Source organism: Falco punctatus, assembly GCF_963210335.1.
Source record: "Falco punctatus genome assembly, chromosome: Z".
NCBI classification, from domain to species: Eukaryota; Metazoa; Chordata; class Aves; order Falconiformes; family Falconidae; genus Falco; species Falco punctatus.
This window is the reverse complement of record NC_137586.1, coordinates 65,183,520-65,203,774: the sequence shown is the minus strand read 5'-3', so window position 1 is coordinate 65,203,774 and position 20,255 is coordinate 65,183,520. Positions and strand designations below refer to the sequence as shown.

At 40.4% G+C, this 20,255-nt stretch overlaps 1 protein-coding gene across 2 annotated transcripts in view; it reads left to right on the top strand.

Moving 5' to 3' along the window:
• The window catches only part of SNCAIP (synuclein alpha interacting protein), a 95,494-nt gene that overhangs the window by 22,173 nt on the left and 53,066 nt on the right, over nt 1-20,255 (top strand). For both annotated transcript variants that reach the window (XM_080372651.1, XM_080372652.1), the window contains exon 2: nt 14,410-14,512. In XM_080372651.1, coding sequence (XP_080228777.1) covers nt 14,456-14,512 — 57 coding nt within the window. In that variant the 5' untranslated portion in view covers nt 14,410-14,455. The remainder of the gene's footprint in view (nt 1-14,409; nt 14,513-20,255) is intronic.

Below are 20,255 nucleotides of genomic sequence, written 5' to 3'. Positions count from 1 at the left end.
AGAAGATACTTTGTGAGAAATATTTTCAGAGCCTTCTGGGATATAGTCAGGATTATGGCAATTTCCCATAAGAACATGTGTTTACCAGCTCCAGCTTCCTCTTGAAACACTGTAAAGAATTGCTTTCATGAATAGGTTTGGGTTTTTTTCTGTTTGAACAGTCAGAACAAACAGGATATCTTGGTCATAATGAGCAGCACAATGAAACCATAATAATTGCAGCTTGTTTACGTAATGATTACACAATTATTTTGATAGGTATTTCTGTTTCTACACACCCTCAGAAGTCTTTAAACAGTATTGTCTCTTTTTATTCTTTTCTCTCTTAAATACTTCAATATATAAGAAGGAAACTAAAATGAAAAAGCATTGAAACCATGCCGACCTCTAAAAATGTATATAAAATGCAAAATTAGTCTTCATTTCTGCCTTGGGTTTAGTTCTCAATGTTGGATATCCTACATTATTAGCATCATGATATCCAGTGTTTGAAATGTAAACTACATTTTATTTAGTTTCACACAAATTTGTAAGCTAGCAAAGTAATAGAAAATAAATGCCTAAAAAAAGAAGTCATTGTTAACATAACAGCCACCAGTACTAGTCCATACATCTCTTCAGAGATCTGCTTGGAAGAATCCCATGCATTACAGTCCTGGAAAGAAGAGGAGTCTGAAAGCACTTGTTGATATACAAGGATCACCTCAAAGCTCAAGGAAAGCCCAGCCCAACAAGCAGGAATTCAAGGAAAGGGAGCAGGAGCCAGTCCTGCTTGGTGCATGGATGAGCCAGGAGTGACTGAACTTAGACATGAAATGTACAAGAGCTGGAAACAGGGGCAGGTGACCCGGGAACAGTATAGAGTTTTTGTGTGATCTTGCATGGATAGGGTTAGGAAAGCCAAGGCTGACCTGGAGTTGAGTCTGAAAAAGGGTATGAAGGGTAACAGAAACAGCTTCTGTAAGTTCATGAGCAGCAAAAGAAAGACCAGGGAAAGCATGAAACCGCTTCTGAATGTGGCAGGGGGAGTGGTGATAAAGGACACAGAAAAGGCCAAGGTACTTGATGCCTTGTATCAGTCTGTACTGATATGACAGGCTGCAGGAATCCCGGGCACCCAAGATCAGAGGGAAGGTCTGGAGCAAGGAGGGAGGAGAAAGAAGACAAGGTAAAGGGCAAGGTTAGGGAGCACGTAAACAGGGCACATACAACTCCGCAGAGCCTGACAGGCTGCACCCATGAGTGCTGGGATGGCTGATGTCATTGTGTGACTACTCTCGATTATCTTTGGAAAGTCATAGTCATTGAAGACTGGTGGAGACCAAATGTCATTCCTGTCTTCAAGAAAAGCAAGAGGGAAAACCTGCAGAAAAACAGTGATCAGCCTCGCTTCAATCTCTAGTAAAGTGATGGAGAGAATCTTCCTGCAGAGCACTTCCAAACACATGAAGTGCAAGAAAATAATCTAGAGTAGTCAGCGTTGATTTATGAAGGCGAAACAATGCCTAACCAACCTGACAGTATTCTACAACTAGTTGACTGGCTTGCTGGATGATGGGAGAGCAAGCAGATGTTGTTTGCTAAGGCTTTTGACATTGTTTCCCATAACAACTTCATAGACCAGCTGACAAAGTTTGGGTGAAAGAAGAGGAGGGGGAGATGGATTCAAAACTCCCTGAGCTGCTGGGACTGGAGGGTTGAGATCAGCAACACAAAGTCTAGTAGGTGGGTCACCAGGGTCTACCTCAGCAGTGAGTACTGATGCCAGTACTGCTTAAAGTCTTCACGGTGGCAGTTAAACAGACCTGAAAAACGGGATAGAACACAGTCTCATTAAGTTTGCAGGTGATACAAAACTGGGAGTTGTGCTGCCATTTAGAGGAACCTGAACAGGCTTGATGGACTGGGCAGAAAGGAATCACACAAAGTTCAACAAAGGGAAATACAAAGTCCTGCATCTGGAAAGGAGTAACCCCACACACCAGTACATGCTGGGAGCCAACGGGCTTGAAATGAGCTCTGCAGAGAAGGAGCTGGGGGAACTTGTGGACACCAAGAAGACCATGAGCCAGAAACATGCCCTTGTGACAAAGGCAGCCAACAGCCTTCCAGGCTGCTTTAGGCAGAGTGTTGCCAGTGTCCTTCTTCTTCTCCTCTGTTCAGCCCCAATGAATACACTTGGAGTACTGGGTCCAGTTCTGGGCTTCCCAGTACAAGACAGGTACGGACTTTACTAGAGCAAGTCTAATGCAGAGACATGAAAATATTTAAGGGACTGGAGTCTTTCATGTGAACAGAGGCTGAGAGAGCTGAGACTGTTGAGCCTGGAGAAGGGAAGGGTCAGGAGCTTCTTACCCGTGTATATAAATATCTGATGGGATAGAATGAGAAGAGGGAGTGAAGCTCTTCTTCATGGTGCCCACTGACAAGACAAGAGGCAGTGGTCACAAAGTGAGACACATTGAATCTATCTGAACACAAGAAAGCAGTTTTTTACTGTGAAGCTGATCAAACACTGGCACGGGTTGCCCAGAGACATTGTAGAGTCTCCACTCCATCCTTGGAGACACTCGTAATCCAGTGGGCACAGTCCTGGGTTTAACCTGCTGTAGCTAACCCTGAATGAGTAGAGGGGGTGGACTACACGGTCTCAGGCAAGCCCTTCCAGCCTAAGACGTTCTGTGCTTTAACATCAACAACTCTGTGCTTTTTTGGGGGTAAGACTGATCTACTTATGAGTTATTTCTGAAGATTTATAAAGCTGTTAAAAATATTTTTCTTGGTTTTTTTCACTTTTTACTTTAGGAAAATGAATTTTCCTTTTCTGAAAACCAGTTTTTGTTGCTGGAAAAATATTTTTTAAATTCAGTCTTTGCTGTTAAAATTTCTGCTTGTAAGAGCACTGTTTGCCTGAAATGTCCATTTTTTTGAAATCATTAGAACATTTCATATGAGAAGATCAATTATATTTCATGGGAAAGGTGCTGATCTTTTTTTGTGAGTGGAAAAAGTGGTTCTTTCATTCCTGAACAGTAAGAACGTCACACTTCAAGTAGCTTGCTTTTTTTTTTTTTTTTTTTTGTAAGTATTTCATATGCCTCTAGATGACTGGTTTTCAAATTTACAAGTAGATAATTTTAAATAGACATCAGTATTTCTCCTGTAACAGAGATTGGAGAACTTACTCTCTACATTAAGCAGAAACACTTTGTCATTTTAGAGTCACGCTGTCACAAAATGTTTAGCAGGAAGATTGAACAAACTCATGTGTTGAGAATGAGATGCAACCACAGATAACATGAGGTTAAATGCATATTCATGGAACAGTTTAAAGGAAGAAGCAGAAGCTCATTACCATTTAAAGACCCTTTCTAAACAAGTGAAGAGAGCAGCCATCATGCCCAAATAGGGTCAGTGGCTGGCAAGAAGTAGTACTCCACAGCTTAGGTAAGTGAGATGAAAGCAGCTTGAAATAAGTAGAACTACAGGTTATTTTCCACACTTGGTGAGTTCAATGCCCTTTAACAAAAAATGGTTGAGAAGAATGAACAGTTTATTGTTTCATTTTATCTTCCCTCTGAGGTAAAATCTCTTTTTTATATGGAAAATTACTAAATAAGGAATGAGCTTATAGAAATTAATGGTCAAAGTTACTTTGTGGTCCTTGTGTGCGAGAAGTGTAACCACATGTCATAGTGGAGAGGAAAGGATGCTGCTGAAGTGCACTCAGTAGAAACTGTACCTCTGTGCATGGTACCTTTGTTAAAGCACTGCTTTTCTTACTAGCACAAGTTGGCAAGTGGGTAAGTGGCAGAGCCAGACCAGGCTCCACTTCTAATGCAAAAGTTCCACTTCTAATTCAAAAATTAGAAGTTGGAGTAAATCACACCACCTGCATTTCTAGAAGTTTGGTTGCAAATTGCATCCAAGACACCAGCTGTGTGTCCCACTCCACTTGCACACAGAGTATCCAAGTACCACTACTATCCTACTCTGGCCTCTGTGGTCACTAGATCACTACAAATTATGGCATTATAGAAATAACTTATGGTAATGGAACAGCACATATTCTTGTTGTTGTGTTCGTTCTTGTGGAGTTTTTGTCGAGTCTTCCCCTCCATTTGTACATATATGTACGTATGCCATTTACAGAGAGGAGTTGTTTGATCTGCTTTTGATCTGCATGTTGATGAGTATTAAAGCCTATAGAAAGAGGTAGCTGGTGTGAAATCACTGAAACAGTTGCCATATAAGCAAGAGTACCATAAAGTAAGCATATGAATTTTGCATGACTGGAAGGTATTTCATATTAAAAGCAAATAGCCTCGTAGTAGTTCAAAGGGAATAAAAACATAAATTAATCCAATACAGCCAATGCAATATCTCTTTTTCAGAGAATCAGTTGACCTTTTGTTTGTTTTGATCCTGTCGTTAAAGTGAAGCAGACAGTGCATGAGCTTTTGTACAGTGCTTGAATCGCATATGCTGTTTCAGTTTTAAAATAACAGCTATTAATTTCCAACTCCAAAGGTTTCTCCTTCAAGGCTAATTGAAACAAACAAGTTTGTTTTTGTAAGCCTCATTCCAGAATGCTCAAGTGCATATATTCTGGCTGAATATTTGGAGTCCAGTTTTCTTTGTGCTTCAGTCTTGAAGGAAATATGAAACTGGGGGGTGGAAAGGAGGGTTTTATTATGAGGAATCTGGGGTGATTTGCAGTGAACAGGTGTCTTTCAAGTTGTGTTTCAGTAAAAACAACTCTTTAGTTAGATCACTCAGTAGCCTGAATATTGGATTCCTTTTTGTTAGGGTTTCTTTTGGAATGAAGTAGAAACACTCTTTTTTAGTATTAAATGTAATGGTTATTCATGAGAGTGCTAAATGGAGTAGCATTTAGAAAAGCAAGAAGGAAGTACTTCCTAAGAGCCAGATAGTCATGTCTTGCCTTAAAGTGTGTGATGTCTTAATCAGACAGATATTAATGGCAAAGTTTTCATGTACTTTACTGGAGTTCAGATGTCACCCTTGGACTAACACTTTCCTTCTGTGGTAGCTTATGTGGAGTACTATCCAGTGTGCTAAAAAAACCCCAACAAACATGAGCTATGTCTTACTAAGCATACTTTACTGTGTACATCCTGACATGTATATTACTTACAGACTACATAGTATCATTCACTGTAATTATTAAAAAAAACCTTGATGTTAAAATGCCTCAAGTTTTGGTGGATTTTCCATGCAATTCATGGCGGTAGAAGATAGAGTAGGTGAATGATACACTATTACATACCTCCACATGATTTCTTTGAAATTATAGAATTGTAGAATAGTTTGGGTTGGGAGGGACAAGAGTTATCTAGTCCAACCTCCCTGCAGTGAGCAGGGACATCTTCAACTAGATCAACTAGACTCTGGCCATGAACATTTCTAGGAATGGGATATCTACTACCTTTCTGGGCAACCTGTTCCAGTGTTTCACCACCCTCATTGTAAAAAAATTCTTCCTTCCTTATAGCTAGTCTAAATCTACCCTCTTTTAGTTTAAAACCATTACCCCTTGTTATATCGATACATGCCCCACTAAAAAGTGTCCCCATCTTTCTTATAAGCCCACTTTAAGTATGGAGGAGTTGCAATAAGGTCTCCCCAGAGGCTTCTCTTCCCCAGGCTGAACAACCCCAGCTCCCTCAACCTTTCCTCTTAGGAGAGGTGGTGTTCCAGCCCTCTGATCATTTTTGTGGGCCGCCTCTGGACCCATTCCTACAGGTCTGTGTCTTTCCTGTGCTGAGGACTCCAGAGGTGGATGCAGTACTCCAGGTGGGGTCTCACAAGACAGAAGCAGAGGAGGAGAATCACCTCCCTTGACCTGCTGGTCATGCTTCTATTGATGCAGCCCAGGATACAGTTGGCTTTCTGGGCTGCGAGCACACTTTGCTGACTCACCTCCCTTAAGACTCCATAGAACTGCTTTATGTCCAAGCAGTATGGATGAATATGTGGTCTTGAGGTCTAGGTAGGTGACTAGAAGAAGTTTGATTATGTTTGGCTAGAAACAAATACATTTATTCTTATCTAAAACCAGTGCTGAATGTGTATTGACTTCATAAGGAACAGCACTGGGCTTGGTATTTGTGCCTCTTCGGGGCTATGGGTGGATTGTTTCTGCATGCCTGGAATGCAGAGTTTTTCTGAATTGTAAAGGTAGCATCTGTTGGTCTTGGGAAAGTGTCGTGCTTTGCTGCATTCCTTCTTCCTGTCCTATCAGTGTAGCTTTTGCACTGATGGTACTTGTGTTGTGATTAAAAGCAGTGCTTTTATTTTTAAATGTTTTAGAAGTAGCATGCTGTTATGAATTACTGCTGTGAACTTTTAAACTCAGGAAAACTTCTGAATAAATGTGATAAGGGATAAGGTAATCCTGGTCTCAGGATTCATTCCTTCACTGAAATAAATCACATCATTTTTCAGCCTCACTGTTAACTTTTTTTTTTTTTTTTACAATAAATTGTTATTTAAAATCCATCTTTATTCTTTAAAATTTTTCTCTGCTCCTACTGAGCTTTCCCTTTATATTTTTATATATTATATTTGACTGGACAGGTAATTTCCTGTACATGATACATTTTTATTGGCTTATGTAGAAGAAAGAAAGGTAAATAAAATAAACTAGTACAAGAGAGGTGCTCAGTCAGTAATGGACAATACAGCAGGACAAGTAATAGAAAATAGAAAAAATGTTATTTAACACAATTAGAAAAAAACACTTTGGGAGCCCCAGAAAGTAAGAAAAATGGGTTGCACAATGCACTTCAGACTGCATTTTAGTATCACAAACCCTTATATGACTTAAAAGTGCCAACATAGTCTAACCATATGTCAAGTTGTCATTTTGTTTGAATGCATGAAGCTAAGATGGTATGTTTATAACACAAAGGAACCTCTATTTGATCTGCAGGATCGCCCTTCACATTCTCAAAGTCATGTGCTCGAATGTTTGCTGACTATAGCCAAGTAATTTGCCCCATAGAGATAAAAAAGAGAATGTAAATATGAATGAGAAGCTGAACTCTTCTAAGAGTGCATGTATGTATAATTTTAAATTTAAAGCATTGCTTATGACTAGGTATCATTGTAGGTACCTTCTAACTCAAATATTCCATCCCATTCTATCATATTCTATTCTCTTCTGTTCTATTCCAAAAAGATGAACTGCAAGCTTTCTGTGTCTTTCAGGCTTTCTCCCTGTGTTGAATGCCCCACATTTATGACTTGTGGAGGCGCCATCTGTATTTGGCAAATCAAGATTTTCAGTTGTTCTGTGGTTCTACAAAGCTTCAAATGTGACCTCTTCCAGAGTCCACTGCAGTGTATTCACATCTTATTATTTAATTGGAATACTCTTTTACCATGGAGGTCTGCTAACAGACAAGGACACAGGCTATGCGAAAAGCTGGACAAATGTAGAGTGACAACACAATACCTGTCTCAAAGAACATGTAGTCTTTAATAAGAGACAGCACACAGCTAGGCACTGGGGAGCATAAGAACCAGTAAGAGGTGTGATAGCTGGGAAAGTGGTGGTGTTAGCCCCAGCTAGCTTTGCTAGGACCCACTGGTGAGGCTTTCTTGCCTTCATTTCAACAGTCCAGCTTTCATATCCCCTAATTACAGCAGTGCCTCTGAACATACTGTAGTGCTTTCCTTATACTGTGTAGTAAATAGGGTCACAAGGCCAAATTATTTTTTGGTAGGGCTTCGCTGTTACAGTGGAATATAAGGATGGAGGAACAGAATTCAAAGGTCTAGCTGTTCCCTGCTGCTGACAGATGATGTGCCTTCCTGAACTGTAGATCTTAATCAGGTGCTGGGGCTTTCGCTGCATGCTAAGTAGATGTAACATAATGTAACATTACACTGTTGTGTTTGTTTGAAAGTGAAGAAACTTGGTTGTATGATCTTGGTATTTTTAATGTTAGGGAATAAAAATCAGACATTTACCAGATTTCAAACATTTTAAAAATTTAAGCATACATTGTGCTTGAATTAAAGATGTAAAGTCTTTCTACCCATGAATCTTGTTCATCTTGAGCTATTATAGCCTCTGATACTTACAAAAGGGCAACATGTTTGTTTTCTTATCTCAGACCTGTAATTGTAAAATGTAACCTTATTCCCGTTATGGCATTCTGGAATTTGAAGCCTAAATCTGTAATATTAACTGTGCTTAACAGCCTTCTGCCAATCACTATAGAAGTATTGACATCTGATTTACTTTATATTTGATTGAAAGTTTAAGTAAATCCCCAAATATTTTGGTATAGTAGTTCTGAGATGAGAAAAATAAAGTCCCATGTGGCATTTAGCAGGATTTCTTGAAGTGACAAATGCAGTAGGCATTTAATTGACAGCAGATCTTCTTATTGTTATTTGTTCTTGTTATTTATGTATCCATAAATAATTCGAATTATACATTCTCAATTGGTTGTTTTGTTTTGGCTCAATAAAGGACATCTCCCCTGTGCTTCTTCTTGGATCTAGTCTTTCACATGTGGCACTTGAGACTGTTTTTGGCAGAGGTAATGGATCAGATTCCTTTTGAAGTTACCGAATTTGCTACAACCTTGTTACAAAGCAGTCGCTACAAATCAGTTATGCTATTTTAGTCCATGATTTTTCACTGAGCAAGGAGAACAAGAAACTGAACCTGATGCTTGCTTATGTATTGCCTGTCATACCAGTCTCTTCATTCACTCAGTTAATTGACAGCAAATACTCACCTGTATGGCCTTGTTCTTGCCTGCTGTGCATTAGTATGGGTAAGGTGATGGCCATTGACTTCACAACACAGTCAGAGAAAGGACTGGCTTTTAAAGCATTCCGGCCATTCCCACACTAAGCCTTCATCCTCAAGAGGCACACCAGCCCCTAGGGTTTGCTGCTGGTGTGACTGTTTTTTTGAGACGGTGTGCTGGGACAAATCCAAGGCTTGATCTACCTTTAAAAAAGAAATCTGTGAATAGTGTAAGCATTTCACCTGTAAGTAATGTATGCCGTCAGTCTGGAGTGGAGTTCTAGTGTTTGCAGAAATTGATGGATTTGTTCCCTGTGTCTAGTAATTCATTGCTTTTCTTTTTACTATTACTTCACTGGGAATTGCTTTCTTTGCCCCCTTTTTTCCTCATTCGCCTAATTGTATGGAATATTTGTCAGTAACAGGACGGTTTTATCTGAGAAGGACAACAGCAGAGAATTTTTTTTTTGTGGAAAAACAATAAGGATTATTGCTGTTGTATGAAAACAGGAAGGTTGGGGTATTTTTGTCTTTATTTTACAACCTGATCACTGTTTAGTATCTGTGGCAATGCAACATATGCAATATGTTATTGTTCTGGTACTATTATCACCACATTTTTGTGTGGTAGTTCTTAGCTGGATGATTTCTCCTGGTAGAACTGTTTCATGGAACTATAAATATCATTTTTTCTTGAGTACATATAGGTGATGTTTATGTGGTTTTCTTCTTTTAACTGTGAATCCTGAGAGCAAACAGGATTTCTTTTACCTATATAAAATGTTTATGTGTCTTTCTGCAGGCCAAATTACCAGAGAAATACCCTTTTGGGGGTTAAAATTTTGTGAAATATTTGATGACTAGCTTCCAAAATACATTTAGGAAAATAGACCAGTTAAATGTCAGACATTTCTGTTGGTAGGCTACAGAGTCATCTGTATTGCTTTGGTGTTGATGCTGGAAATACATTATTCATCTCATATCATCCATTGCTGGCAGTTGCAATTTTGCTTGCAATTATTGTTGCCTTGAATTTGACCAGTTGTGCTTATGATCTGCTTGTGAATGCTATTCAGATGTTTATAATTCTGGTGATATGCTGGTTTCAGCCATTACAAAGGTCCCAAAATAGTCTGAGTACTATCCTTACCATATGGTTTTCATTATATATGGTGTAGTTCTGCTGTGTTAAATTGTATCAAAAAAAGTGCACCTCTTGAATAAGACTCCAGGTATAGTCTTGGGATATCTGATTTGGTCATAGTATTTATCCTGAGTTGCTGTTCAGTTTTACCTCAAGAAAAAAATGAAAAACTTATAGCAAATTGAATGCATGAGTCTCTTGTCCTTTCTTTACATATAATTGAGCAGTATCATCAGAAAGTTAAGTTTTCCATAGAGAAGATGTGTTTGTTGTGGTTACCAGCTTCCTCTTCAACTTTGTGTGTTTCATAGTCTTTATGTTTTGAGAAGACACAAGGTAACATTTTAGGGAAGTAAATGTTGAAAGACTGGCAGGATGAGTGTTGTATATCTCTAGGTGAAGCACAGTTGTTTTGTCAGTCAGGGATGGGTGCATCATTTTTTTGCCTCGATGGCTTTTTGCAATGTAGAACTAAAAAAAAAAGTTTGAAAGGTTGAGATCTTTTTGTTCTAAAATCTTGAGATATGTGGAAACCAGGAATAGTAGTTTTTTATTAAAGCTATGGAGGTTTTTTAGCCAAATAAATCAGTTTTAATGGCAAAATAAAAACTTTAGGTCACTTCTTGATTCTGGCTTATTTATGTGGCATGTTTAGAGTAGCTTTGTTTACTTCTTCCATTGTTTTTTAAACATACTGGGTAGGGTTTTTTTTAATCCATTTAATTCCAGTGAAAAACTGGAACTCAGTGAAGCTTTAGTTTGTTTTTAGGCTATTTGTATGTGATATGGTCCATGTCTTTAACCTTTAAACTTCTGTATTTTAATTTTCTTCATTTGTGGAATGATACTGGTTAGATTTTATAGTCCTGTAATTTTGTGTAGCACAGTGCATATACAGTTGGCATTTAACTTGCTTCTAAAACTGATATAATTGGTTTGAGCTGCTATCAATAGTCACAGTGATAAACTGACAATTTGTCTTTACCTCTGTGAGGGACACTGTGATGGATTGATCTTGGCTGGCCGTCAGATGCCTCCCACCCAGCCACTCTTTCTTATTCCCCCTTCTGAACAGGGCAAGGGGAAAAAATAAGATTAAAAAGTGCATGGGTTGGGATCAAGATGTGGAGGTTGCTCACCAATTACCATTGTGGGCAAAACAGACTCAGCTTGGGGAAAATTGGTTTAATTTATTGCCAATTAAAAATAGAGTATAATAGTAAGAATCAAACACAAAATTTAAAACACCTTCCCCCTACCCCTCCCTTCCCAAATTCAACTTCACTCCTCTGTTCCTGACTCCTCTGCATCCTCCTCCCTGAGTGGCACGGGGAGGTGGGGAATGGCGGTTGCATTAAGTTCATCACATGTTATACCACTGCTCCTTCCTCCTCACACTCTTCCCCTGTTCCAGTGTGGGTCCTTTCTACAGGGTCACAAGTACTGCCAGAAACCTGCTCCGGTGTGAGTTTCTTTCCATGGGGTCACAGGGCCTGCCAGGAGGCTTCTCCAGCACAGGCTCTCCACAGGGTCACAGCCTTCCTTGAATGTATTCACCTGCTCCAGCACGGAGTCCTCCATGGGCTGCAGGTGGATATCTGCTCCACCATTAACCTCCATGGGCTGAGAGGCACAGCCTGCCTTACCATGGCCTTCACCATAGTCTTCACCACGGGCTGGGGGGAACCTCTGCTGCGGCCCCTGGAGCCCCCCCTGCCCCTCCTGCAGCGCTGGCCTGGGGGGTTGCAGGGCTGTTCTCACATTTCCTCAGTCATCTCCCCCAGCTGCTGTTACACAGTAGTTTTTTCCCCTTCTTAAATATGTTATCACAGAGCCACCACCAGCATCACTGATGGGCTCGGCTTTGGCCAGCGGTATGTCCATCTTGGAGCTGACTGATGCTGGCTCTATTCGACATGGGGATGGCTTCTGCAATCCTCTCACAGAAGCCACCTCTGTAAACCCCCTGCTACCAAAACCTTGCTGTGCAATAAACCTTAAAAAAATACACTGAAATTCTGTTTCTGTTAAGAATGGAAAACCTCTAATGTGGAAAAGAACCTGTAGACTTGAATGGCTCACGCCTTTTCACAACAGCTGATTGCTTGCATTGCAAGGATTTTGTCTGATTTAATATTTCCCTCTAAGAATGAGTTTAGCATTTGGGAACGGTGCAAAATTAAAAGCTTCCAATTAGTTTCACATTGTAGCTGCTTCTGTTTCCTCATATCAGGTTGGACTGAGGGCTTTATACTGGTTTTACCTTTTTGTAGCCATCTCCTTTCCTTCGCTCAGGTCTAATGAACTCAACTCTCTCTGCAGTGAGAGCCAGTAATAGGTAGCTGAAGTTGTTTTACATGCTTTCTTCCCCCCCAGTTCCTCCTCCCTAAGAGTTCGTTCCTTCTCATATTGCAAGGAGCAGAAATACCCTAATACATTAAAGAAAACTCCTGGGGTTTTTTGGTTGTTTGGGTTTTTTTTACTTTTTCTTTTTGATTGTCATGGTTTAACCCCAGCTGGCAACTAAGCCCCATACAGCCTCTCATTCACTCCCCCCTGGTGGGATGGGGTAGAGAACCAGATGAGTAAGAGCAAGAAAACTTGTGGGATGAGATATAAGTAAAGCAAAAGCTGCACATGCAAGCGAAGCAAAACAGGGAATTCATTCACCACTTCCCACGGGCAGGCAGGTGCTCAGCCATCCCCAGGGAAGCCGGGCTCCATCACATGTAATGGTTTCTTGGGTACACAAGTGCCATCACTCCAAAGGTCCCTGGCTTCCTCCTTCTTCCCACTGAAAGAAGACATGATGCCATATGGTATGGAATACCCCTTTGGTTAGTTGGGGTCAGCTGTCCCAACTGCGTCCCTTCCCAGCTTATTGTGCCCCCCAGTCCACTCGCTGGTGGGGTGGGGTTGAGGAACACAAAAGCCCTTGGTTCTTTGTAAGCACGGCTCAGCAGTAACCGAAACATCTCTGTATTATCAACACTTTTTTCCAGCACAAATCCAAAACACAGCCCCATACCAGCTACTGTGAGGAAAATTAACTCAGCCAAAACCAGCACATTCATTTATAGAGAAAATTGTGTTGAATAGTCCTTTACCTTCAGTAATAACTTGGTGAGAAATAAGAATTTGCTTTTCCAGCTCTTTCAGCTTTAAACTCTAGATTCGCCTTTTGGTTCTTTCCATAACTTTTCAAGAACAGGTGTCTTACGATCAGCTTTCTGCTTTGGTGAGGTGTTACAAAGAAGATTAATGATGTAGGTTTTGTTTGCCAGTAAACATAACACCTGCAGAAAAGTGTTTTCTTCAAATCCCTTATCCAAGGACATTCTTAACTGCATATGAATGTTTCACACAATGATTTTATTTAGGTCTGCACAGCTGACTTCATTATTCATAAACATATTTCTTGGCAGATGTCATATGAATAAACTGGGCTTGTATAATATTTTTTTTTTCCTTCAGGGAATTAATTTTGTTACGTAAAATGTACTGGAAGGATTTAATTTGCTTCCGGAACAATACTTAACACTTATGTAGTACCTCACATTATTTAAAAATACATCATGCTTTTCTTTTTCAGTTTCTTTTAAAATAGTTTCCTTTTCCACTTTTACTATTGTTATACTTGTCTGTAGTGATAATGCATGTTCATTCTAGTTAGTGTTAAGAAGGTAACAAGGGTTTTATTGTCTTTGACCTTCTGGCTGTTTAAGCTGCAATTTATTCAGAATTATATATTGACTTTTCCAGCTCTAAATTTCTTGCTTTGCAAGAGAGTTTTCTTTTTCCCCTGCTGTGAGGGAATGGTTAAGGCCTCTGATAATCAGTGCACATTGATATAATTCTGCTTTTGCCTTAGTGTTTTGGGGGAAGTTCGTTTGCAGGCTGAGGAAAGATAAATCGTCCATCTATAAAGCACTGACTGCATTGTGTGTTAGTCTGCTTCTAAGTGGAGATAAGGTGTGGTAGGATTTGGTTTTCTGCGCACAGCATGATGCTCAGTTCTTTTCTGCCTTCTTGAGCAGAGGAGAACTATAGTAACAAGCTGCTGTCTTCAAGCCAGTGAAGTAGTAGCATTCTTAAGAGAAGATGCATCATTAATGCAGCTGTGGTTGCAGGGTCATAAGGGTGCTCAACCTTATGGTGTGGGTCTTTACACCTATAAGGTCTAAAGATTAGGTCTTTACACCTATATTGACCTTCTGGAAGGACTGAGTGATGCTGAATAGAGTATTTTTGGCTTCCAGGTCAAGTATCACTTAGCTATTCTCCCTGAAAATTGAAGTGGCTTCTTCTTAATGTGCAAAGTAAAGATGGAAAATCATATTTAGCTTTTAGGATTACATTATGAAAGACTTTACTGTACAAGTTAAATGTTTTCGGTAATACAGCAACTATATTAAACCATTTCTGTGTGATTTTGACTCTCTAGTAGACAATCCATTTCTCTTTTCTTAATTAGGTCTTTACTGCTGTGCTGACTCAACCAAAATGTCTATAGAAGAATAATGGAAGCCCCTGAATACCTTGATTTGGATGAAATAGATTTCAGTGATGATATATCGGTAAGTACAAGTCTTATTTTATTTGTTCAAGTTGAGTCAATCTTAGATATCTCAAGCCTGATATAACAAACAACACTATTGTTAGCAGCCACATTCTTTTTTACTTCATATATAGGCACGTTTAAGTAGGTTGAATCTAGAATAAAATAAGGTGTTTTGTAATGGAATTCACTAATAAGCTTGGAAGGAAAACGTGATTCCTCTTCAGGTAGTAAAAATGACTTGCAAATCAATAAATTAATTTCTGGGTTGCTTATCTACTCTGTTGTCTTGAACGAGTTATGTGCACTCCAATGCTAGCCTTAGACACTAAAATGATGTTTATCTTTTTTTTTTTTTTAAATATATTGCAGTTGTAAAAAACCACACCTGCCTCTCTCACCTCTGAATTGCTCCTTCTCCATTTAAGTTTTTACTCTGCTCTTTCCACCAGTAGCCATCTCCAAATACAGCAAGGTTTTATCAGTAGTTGTGGTGTAGCTACCTGCGTCATGGTAAAGTATAGAAAGGGGCAGCAAGACTTCCAGGCATTCACAGACAGCACTGATCCTTAGTGTCACACTAAAATGACTGCAGCTGTAATTGCAAGTAAAAATAACTGTTCATCTACATTGTTAGTGGTTCTTATGGAAGCACTGATACCGTATATTCTATTACTCAGAATAATACTCCTACTGCCAGTGTTTCTGCTTTTTGTGTAATAGAGTTGCTAGTATGTTGAATGTCTGATTAACAATGGACTTGAATACATAAATTAAATCCACTATAAGAAAATGTATTAGTCCAATGAAAGTGTACCACCATCTCCTTCCACATTTTTTGTAATTTTAGAGTTTTATTTCTTCTTTTTTTTTTTTTTCCCCCCCCACAAAGGGCCTGCTTTTCTCTTTAGCATTTTGGACTCTTGATTCATTTTAAAACATTCCAGATGCTTTATTTGCAGACAGATTCCTTTTGGAGAGGATTTATTTATTATTTTTTTTTTACCTATTGTAATGTTCAATTGTTATTGAAGAGGAATATGGCAAATCCCCAAAATATTACAAGACAATGAGCCAATCTTGAGCGAATATCTTATTCTGGGCAACTTTCTTTTTATTACTGTTATACACTAGATCATGTCCTGGTATCTGTTTCTATACTCAGTTTTGTAAAACTGTAAAACATAATAGATGTAACCTCTCCGTGTCTCTCCCATTGTGGCTGTTGCTGCATACTGGTGGGTTAGGTTACTCACTTTTCTGCTGAACAGCTCAGGCTGCCTATTTTAATAGGCTGTGCTTTCACTGGATGCTGAGCCTTGAATAAAAAAACAGCACAAATTACGGAGGCAGCAGTTTTACTCCCTGCTTTAGCAGGTAAGAGAACAAAGGATTTGTTGCCGGGATCCAGATTAAAAAGAGAATTCATGGTTATTCTAGTGCTCTACTCCTATCTCACCATATACAATTTAGAGATACCTGACCTTCACATTTTATCATTAGCCTGCTGTGGAAAGAGCAGCTGCACAGCATCAGTGTTAGCAATTTATATTGTTCCTGTTAGCCCTCTGATTCTAATCCAGTGCAGAAAAGTACTGACTAAAAATAATGGCAGCAAGAAGCCTGTTAAAATGATGCACTTACAAATGTACTTGTGTTAGAAAGTCACTACGTATAGTCCAGACCCCTGTAGACCATTTCAGACAAAATGACCACAATGTAATAGACCTAAAAAATAAAAAGGAATTTGTTCTAAAAGACAAATAGACATATGGGTGGGCTTGGTTTCTTTTGTTTCTTTGTTCATGTTTCATTTGTACATAAGCAAAAGAAACTGTACATTTCTCCAATATCATAGACTCATACAATGGTTTTAGTTGGAAGGGACCATCAAAGGTCATCTAGTTCCAATTCCCCTGCCATGGGCAGGGACATCCTTCACTAGATCAGGTTGCTCAAAGCCCATTGTGGTGGATTGACCTTGGCTGGCCACCAGGTGTGGACCAAGCCACTCTATCACTCTCCCTCCTTCAACAAGGTGGGGATTAAAATATGACAAAAAGCTCATGGGTCAAGGACAGGGAGATCACTCACCAATTACTGTCATGGGCAAAAAAAACCTCAGGTTGCGGTTATTGGTTGGATTTATTGCCAATCAAACAGTGTAGGACAATAAGAAACAAGAATAAACCCCAAAACACCTTCCCGTCACCCCTCCCTTCACAGGCTTAATTTCACTCCCGAGTTCCCTACCTCCCCACCACAATAAGTGCCAGCGGATGAGGGGAATGGGGGTTGCATTCAGTTCTTCATATGTTGTCTCTGCCACTCCTTCCTCACACTTTTCTCCTGCTCCAGCATGAAGTCCCACCCGTGACAGACTGTCCTCCACGAACTTCTCCAATGTGTCCTTCCCATGGGCTGCAGTTCTTTATGAACTACTCCAGTGTCGATCCTTTCCACAGGGTGCAGTCCTTCAGGAACAGACTGCTCCAGTGTGGATCCCCCACGGGGTCACAGTTCCTGCCAGCAAACCTGCTCCTGCATGGACTCCTCTCCACAGTTCCTGCCAGGAGCTTGCTCCAGCACAGGCTGCCCACATGCTGCAGGTTTCCTCAGTGCACATCTACCTGCTCCAGCATGAGGTCCTCCATGGGCTGCAGAGTGGGTATCTGGTCTACCACGGTCTTCTCCATGGGCTGTAGAAGAATCTCTAATGCCTGGAGGATCTCCTCTCTCTCCTTCTTCACTGACCTTGGTGGCTGCAGGGTTCTTTCTTTCACATATTCTCACTGATGTCTCTCAGCTGTTGTAGTGCAGTGTTTTTTACCCTTTCTTAAGTATGTTGTCTCAGAGGCGCTACCAACAGCACTGATGGGCTCAGATTTGACCAGTGGTGGGTCCGTCTTGGAGCCAGCTGGAACTGGCTCTGTCTGACATGGGGGTAGCCCCTGGTGTCTTCTCACAGAAGCCAGCTCTGCAAGCCCCCCTGCTAGTTTGCCATATAAACCTGATACAATCATCAGTGATGGGCACCTACCACATCTCTGAGCAACCTGTTCCAGTGTCTCACCACTCTCATTGTAAAAAATTTCTTCCTTGTATTCAGTCTGAACTGACCCTATTTCAGTTGCCCCTTGTCCTGTCACTACAGGCCCAGGTAAAGTCTTTCTCTATTTTTCTTGTAAGCCCCTTTATATATTGAAAGGCCATAAGAAGGTCTCCTTGCAGCTTTCTCTTCTCCAGGATGAACAACCCCAACTCCCTCAGCCTTTCTTCACTGGAGAGGTGTTCCAGCCCTCTGACTATTTTCATGGCCCTCCTCTGAACCCACTCAACACGCCTTTCATGTACTGGAGGCCCCAGAGTTGGATGCAGTACTCCAGGTGGGGTCTCCTGAAAGTGGAGTGGAGGAGGAGAATCACCTCCCTCACCCTGCTGACAATACTCCTTTTTGTGCAGCTCAGGATACAACTGGCTTTCTAGTCTGCAAGTGCACATTGCCAACTTATGTCAAATTTCTCATCCACCAGTATCTTCAAGTCCTTCTCTGCAGAACTGCTCTCAATTCCCCAGCCTGTAATACTGGTGATTGCCCTGACCAAGGTGCAAGACCTTGGCTTTGTTGAACTTCATGAGGTCTGCATGGGCCTGCTCCTCCAGCCTGTCAAGGTCCCTCTGAGTGGCATCCCTTCCCTGAAGTGAATCAACTGTGCCAGTCAGGTTGGTTCATGTGAAAACTTTCTGAGGTCAATCCCGCTGCCTATGTCATTGATGAAGATATTAAATAGTATTGGCTCCAGTATGCACCCTTGGAGGACACCACTCATTACTGGTTTCCACTTGGGAGATTGAACCGTTGACTGTAATTCATTGGACATGGCCGGTTCTTTATCCGTATAAACATCCATCTATCAAACCCATATCTCTCCAAATGAGAGACAAGGATGGTGTGTAGGACTGTGCCAAAAGCCGTACAGAAGCTGAGGTAGATGACATCTATAGCTCTTGTCACTCCATTATAGAAGGCCGCTAGATGAATGAGGCACAGTTTGCCCTTTATGAAGCCATGTTGGCTATCTCTGATCACCTCCCTGTCATCCGTATGTTTCAACATAACTTCCAGCAGGATGGGTTCTGTGGTTTTACTGGGTAATGAGGTGAGGCTGACTCATTGGTAGTTCCCAGGGTCCTCCTTTAGCCTTGTTGAAAATGAATGTGATACTCACTTTTCACCAGTCACTGGAGACTTGACTTGACTGCCATGATTTTTCAAATATGATTGAGAGAGGCTTAGTGACTACATCTACGCATTCCCTCAGAGCCTGGAATGCAAATGCAATGCTTATTTTGCAAACTAAGGCAGTACTATTCCAGATCTATCTGGTATAGTATATTTGAGTGCAGTTTAGACAGCAGAATAGGTTTCTGGAACTCTTGTTTACATTAAACAAAAATAATATTCTGTCTGTAATGGCATTAAGCAACCAAGCTGAATATTTTCATTTATTTCTTTGTAACTACTCACAGAAAGGAAGAAGAAAAAAGTATTACCTTTAAGTTGCATTAAATGATAGATACACTATTAAAAGTATGTTTTAAACTTTTCCCTTTTTCCCATTAATATTCTTGATTTTTTCCATAAATTTATTCCTGCTTATAAGTTGTTTGCTATTGTTATTGTTACCTGAAGGTGTCCTAATCCTTTAATTAAAATGTAGTATTTATATTGCATTGGCAAATTGTGCAAATTGAAACTTAATTTAGTTCTTGATTTACAAAAATAATACCAAATGACTTAGTCATAACCAGACCTCCCAGTGCTAGATATTTGTGAATTATTTGGGGTTGAGGGTATAGGTTATTGCTCCAATGATTCAGATAGCTCTGTGTGAATGAAAGCCTGCCTCAGCGGTGCCAATGCAGGACTGGACCTGATACAAAGGTCTGTGAGATGTGAAGTGCAGTACGTGAATTTAAATATCTTTAAGCAGCTGTTGAGTTGTCCGGTATTTATAAACAGCTTGAAAAACTTCTTTATGTCAAACCTCCCCTTGCAGGGCAGATGTAAACTGTGTATGGTCAGGAGTATGACTGATCTCCTGGCCTCCCATTTATGTGGCATCTGGCACCTCCTGCGCCTGCTGCCACCCTTCTTTGGTCATGGAAGGAGCTGGGTCACCCTTCAGGCTTGGGAAGGTGTACAGGCAACAGAAAGCCAGACTTTGCCTACCCAGTGACCAGGACTTCAGGGCTCAGCATGTAGGATCTATATAGCTGTGCAGGCACAGTCACTGACTGTGGCAGCTTGATTGATTTCCCATCCATCTAATGAACTCATTGATATTCGCCCCTGCCCCTTTCTCCCTTTTCAGAATGAAACAAAACGCAGGTGGACACTAAAATGTTCATAGAAGGTGTTAGATTCAGAGAGACGTTTTGTACCTGTAACAGTGTCAGTGTCTATATAGGTCTCCTTTAAAGTTAAAGCAAAGAATAATATGTGAAGTGTTTTTATAAGATGCTGTAATCAATGCATAGGACGAATAACCTAACCAGTGCTCCAAAGGTGCTGATCGCAGCCGTTAATGGGGAGGTGTTATTTCTCACATGCACCGTGCAAGCCAAATCTCTTTGCTCTACGGTTTTTGCTCTGGAGCGGCTTAAATTGACACTACTTTTGAGAATATCTTCCTGCAACCTCATACCAAGTATTGTTGCTTTACTTGTTCTCAATGTACCTTGCTATTCCCAAATGTCTA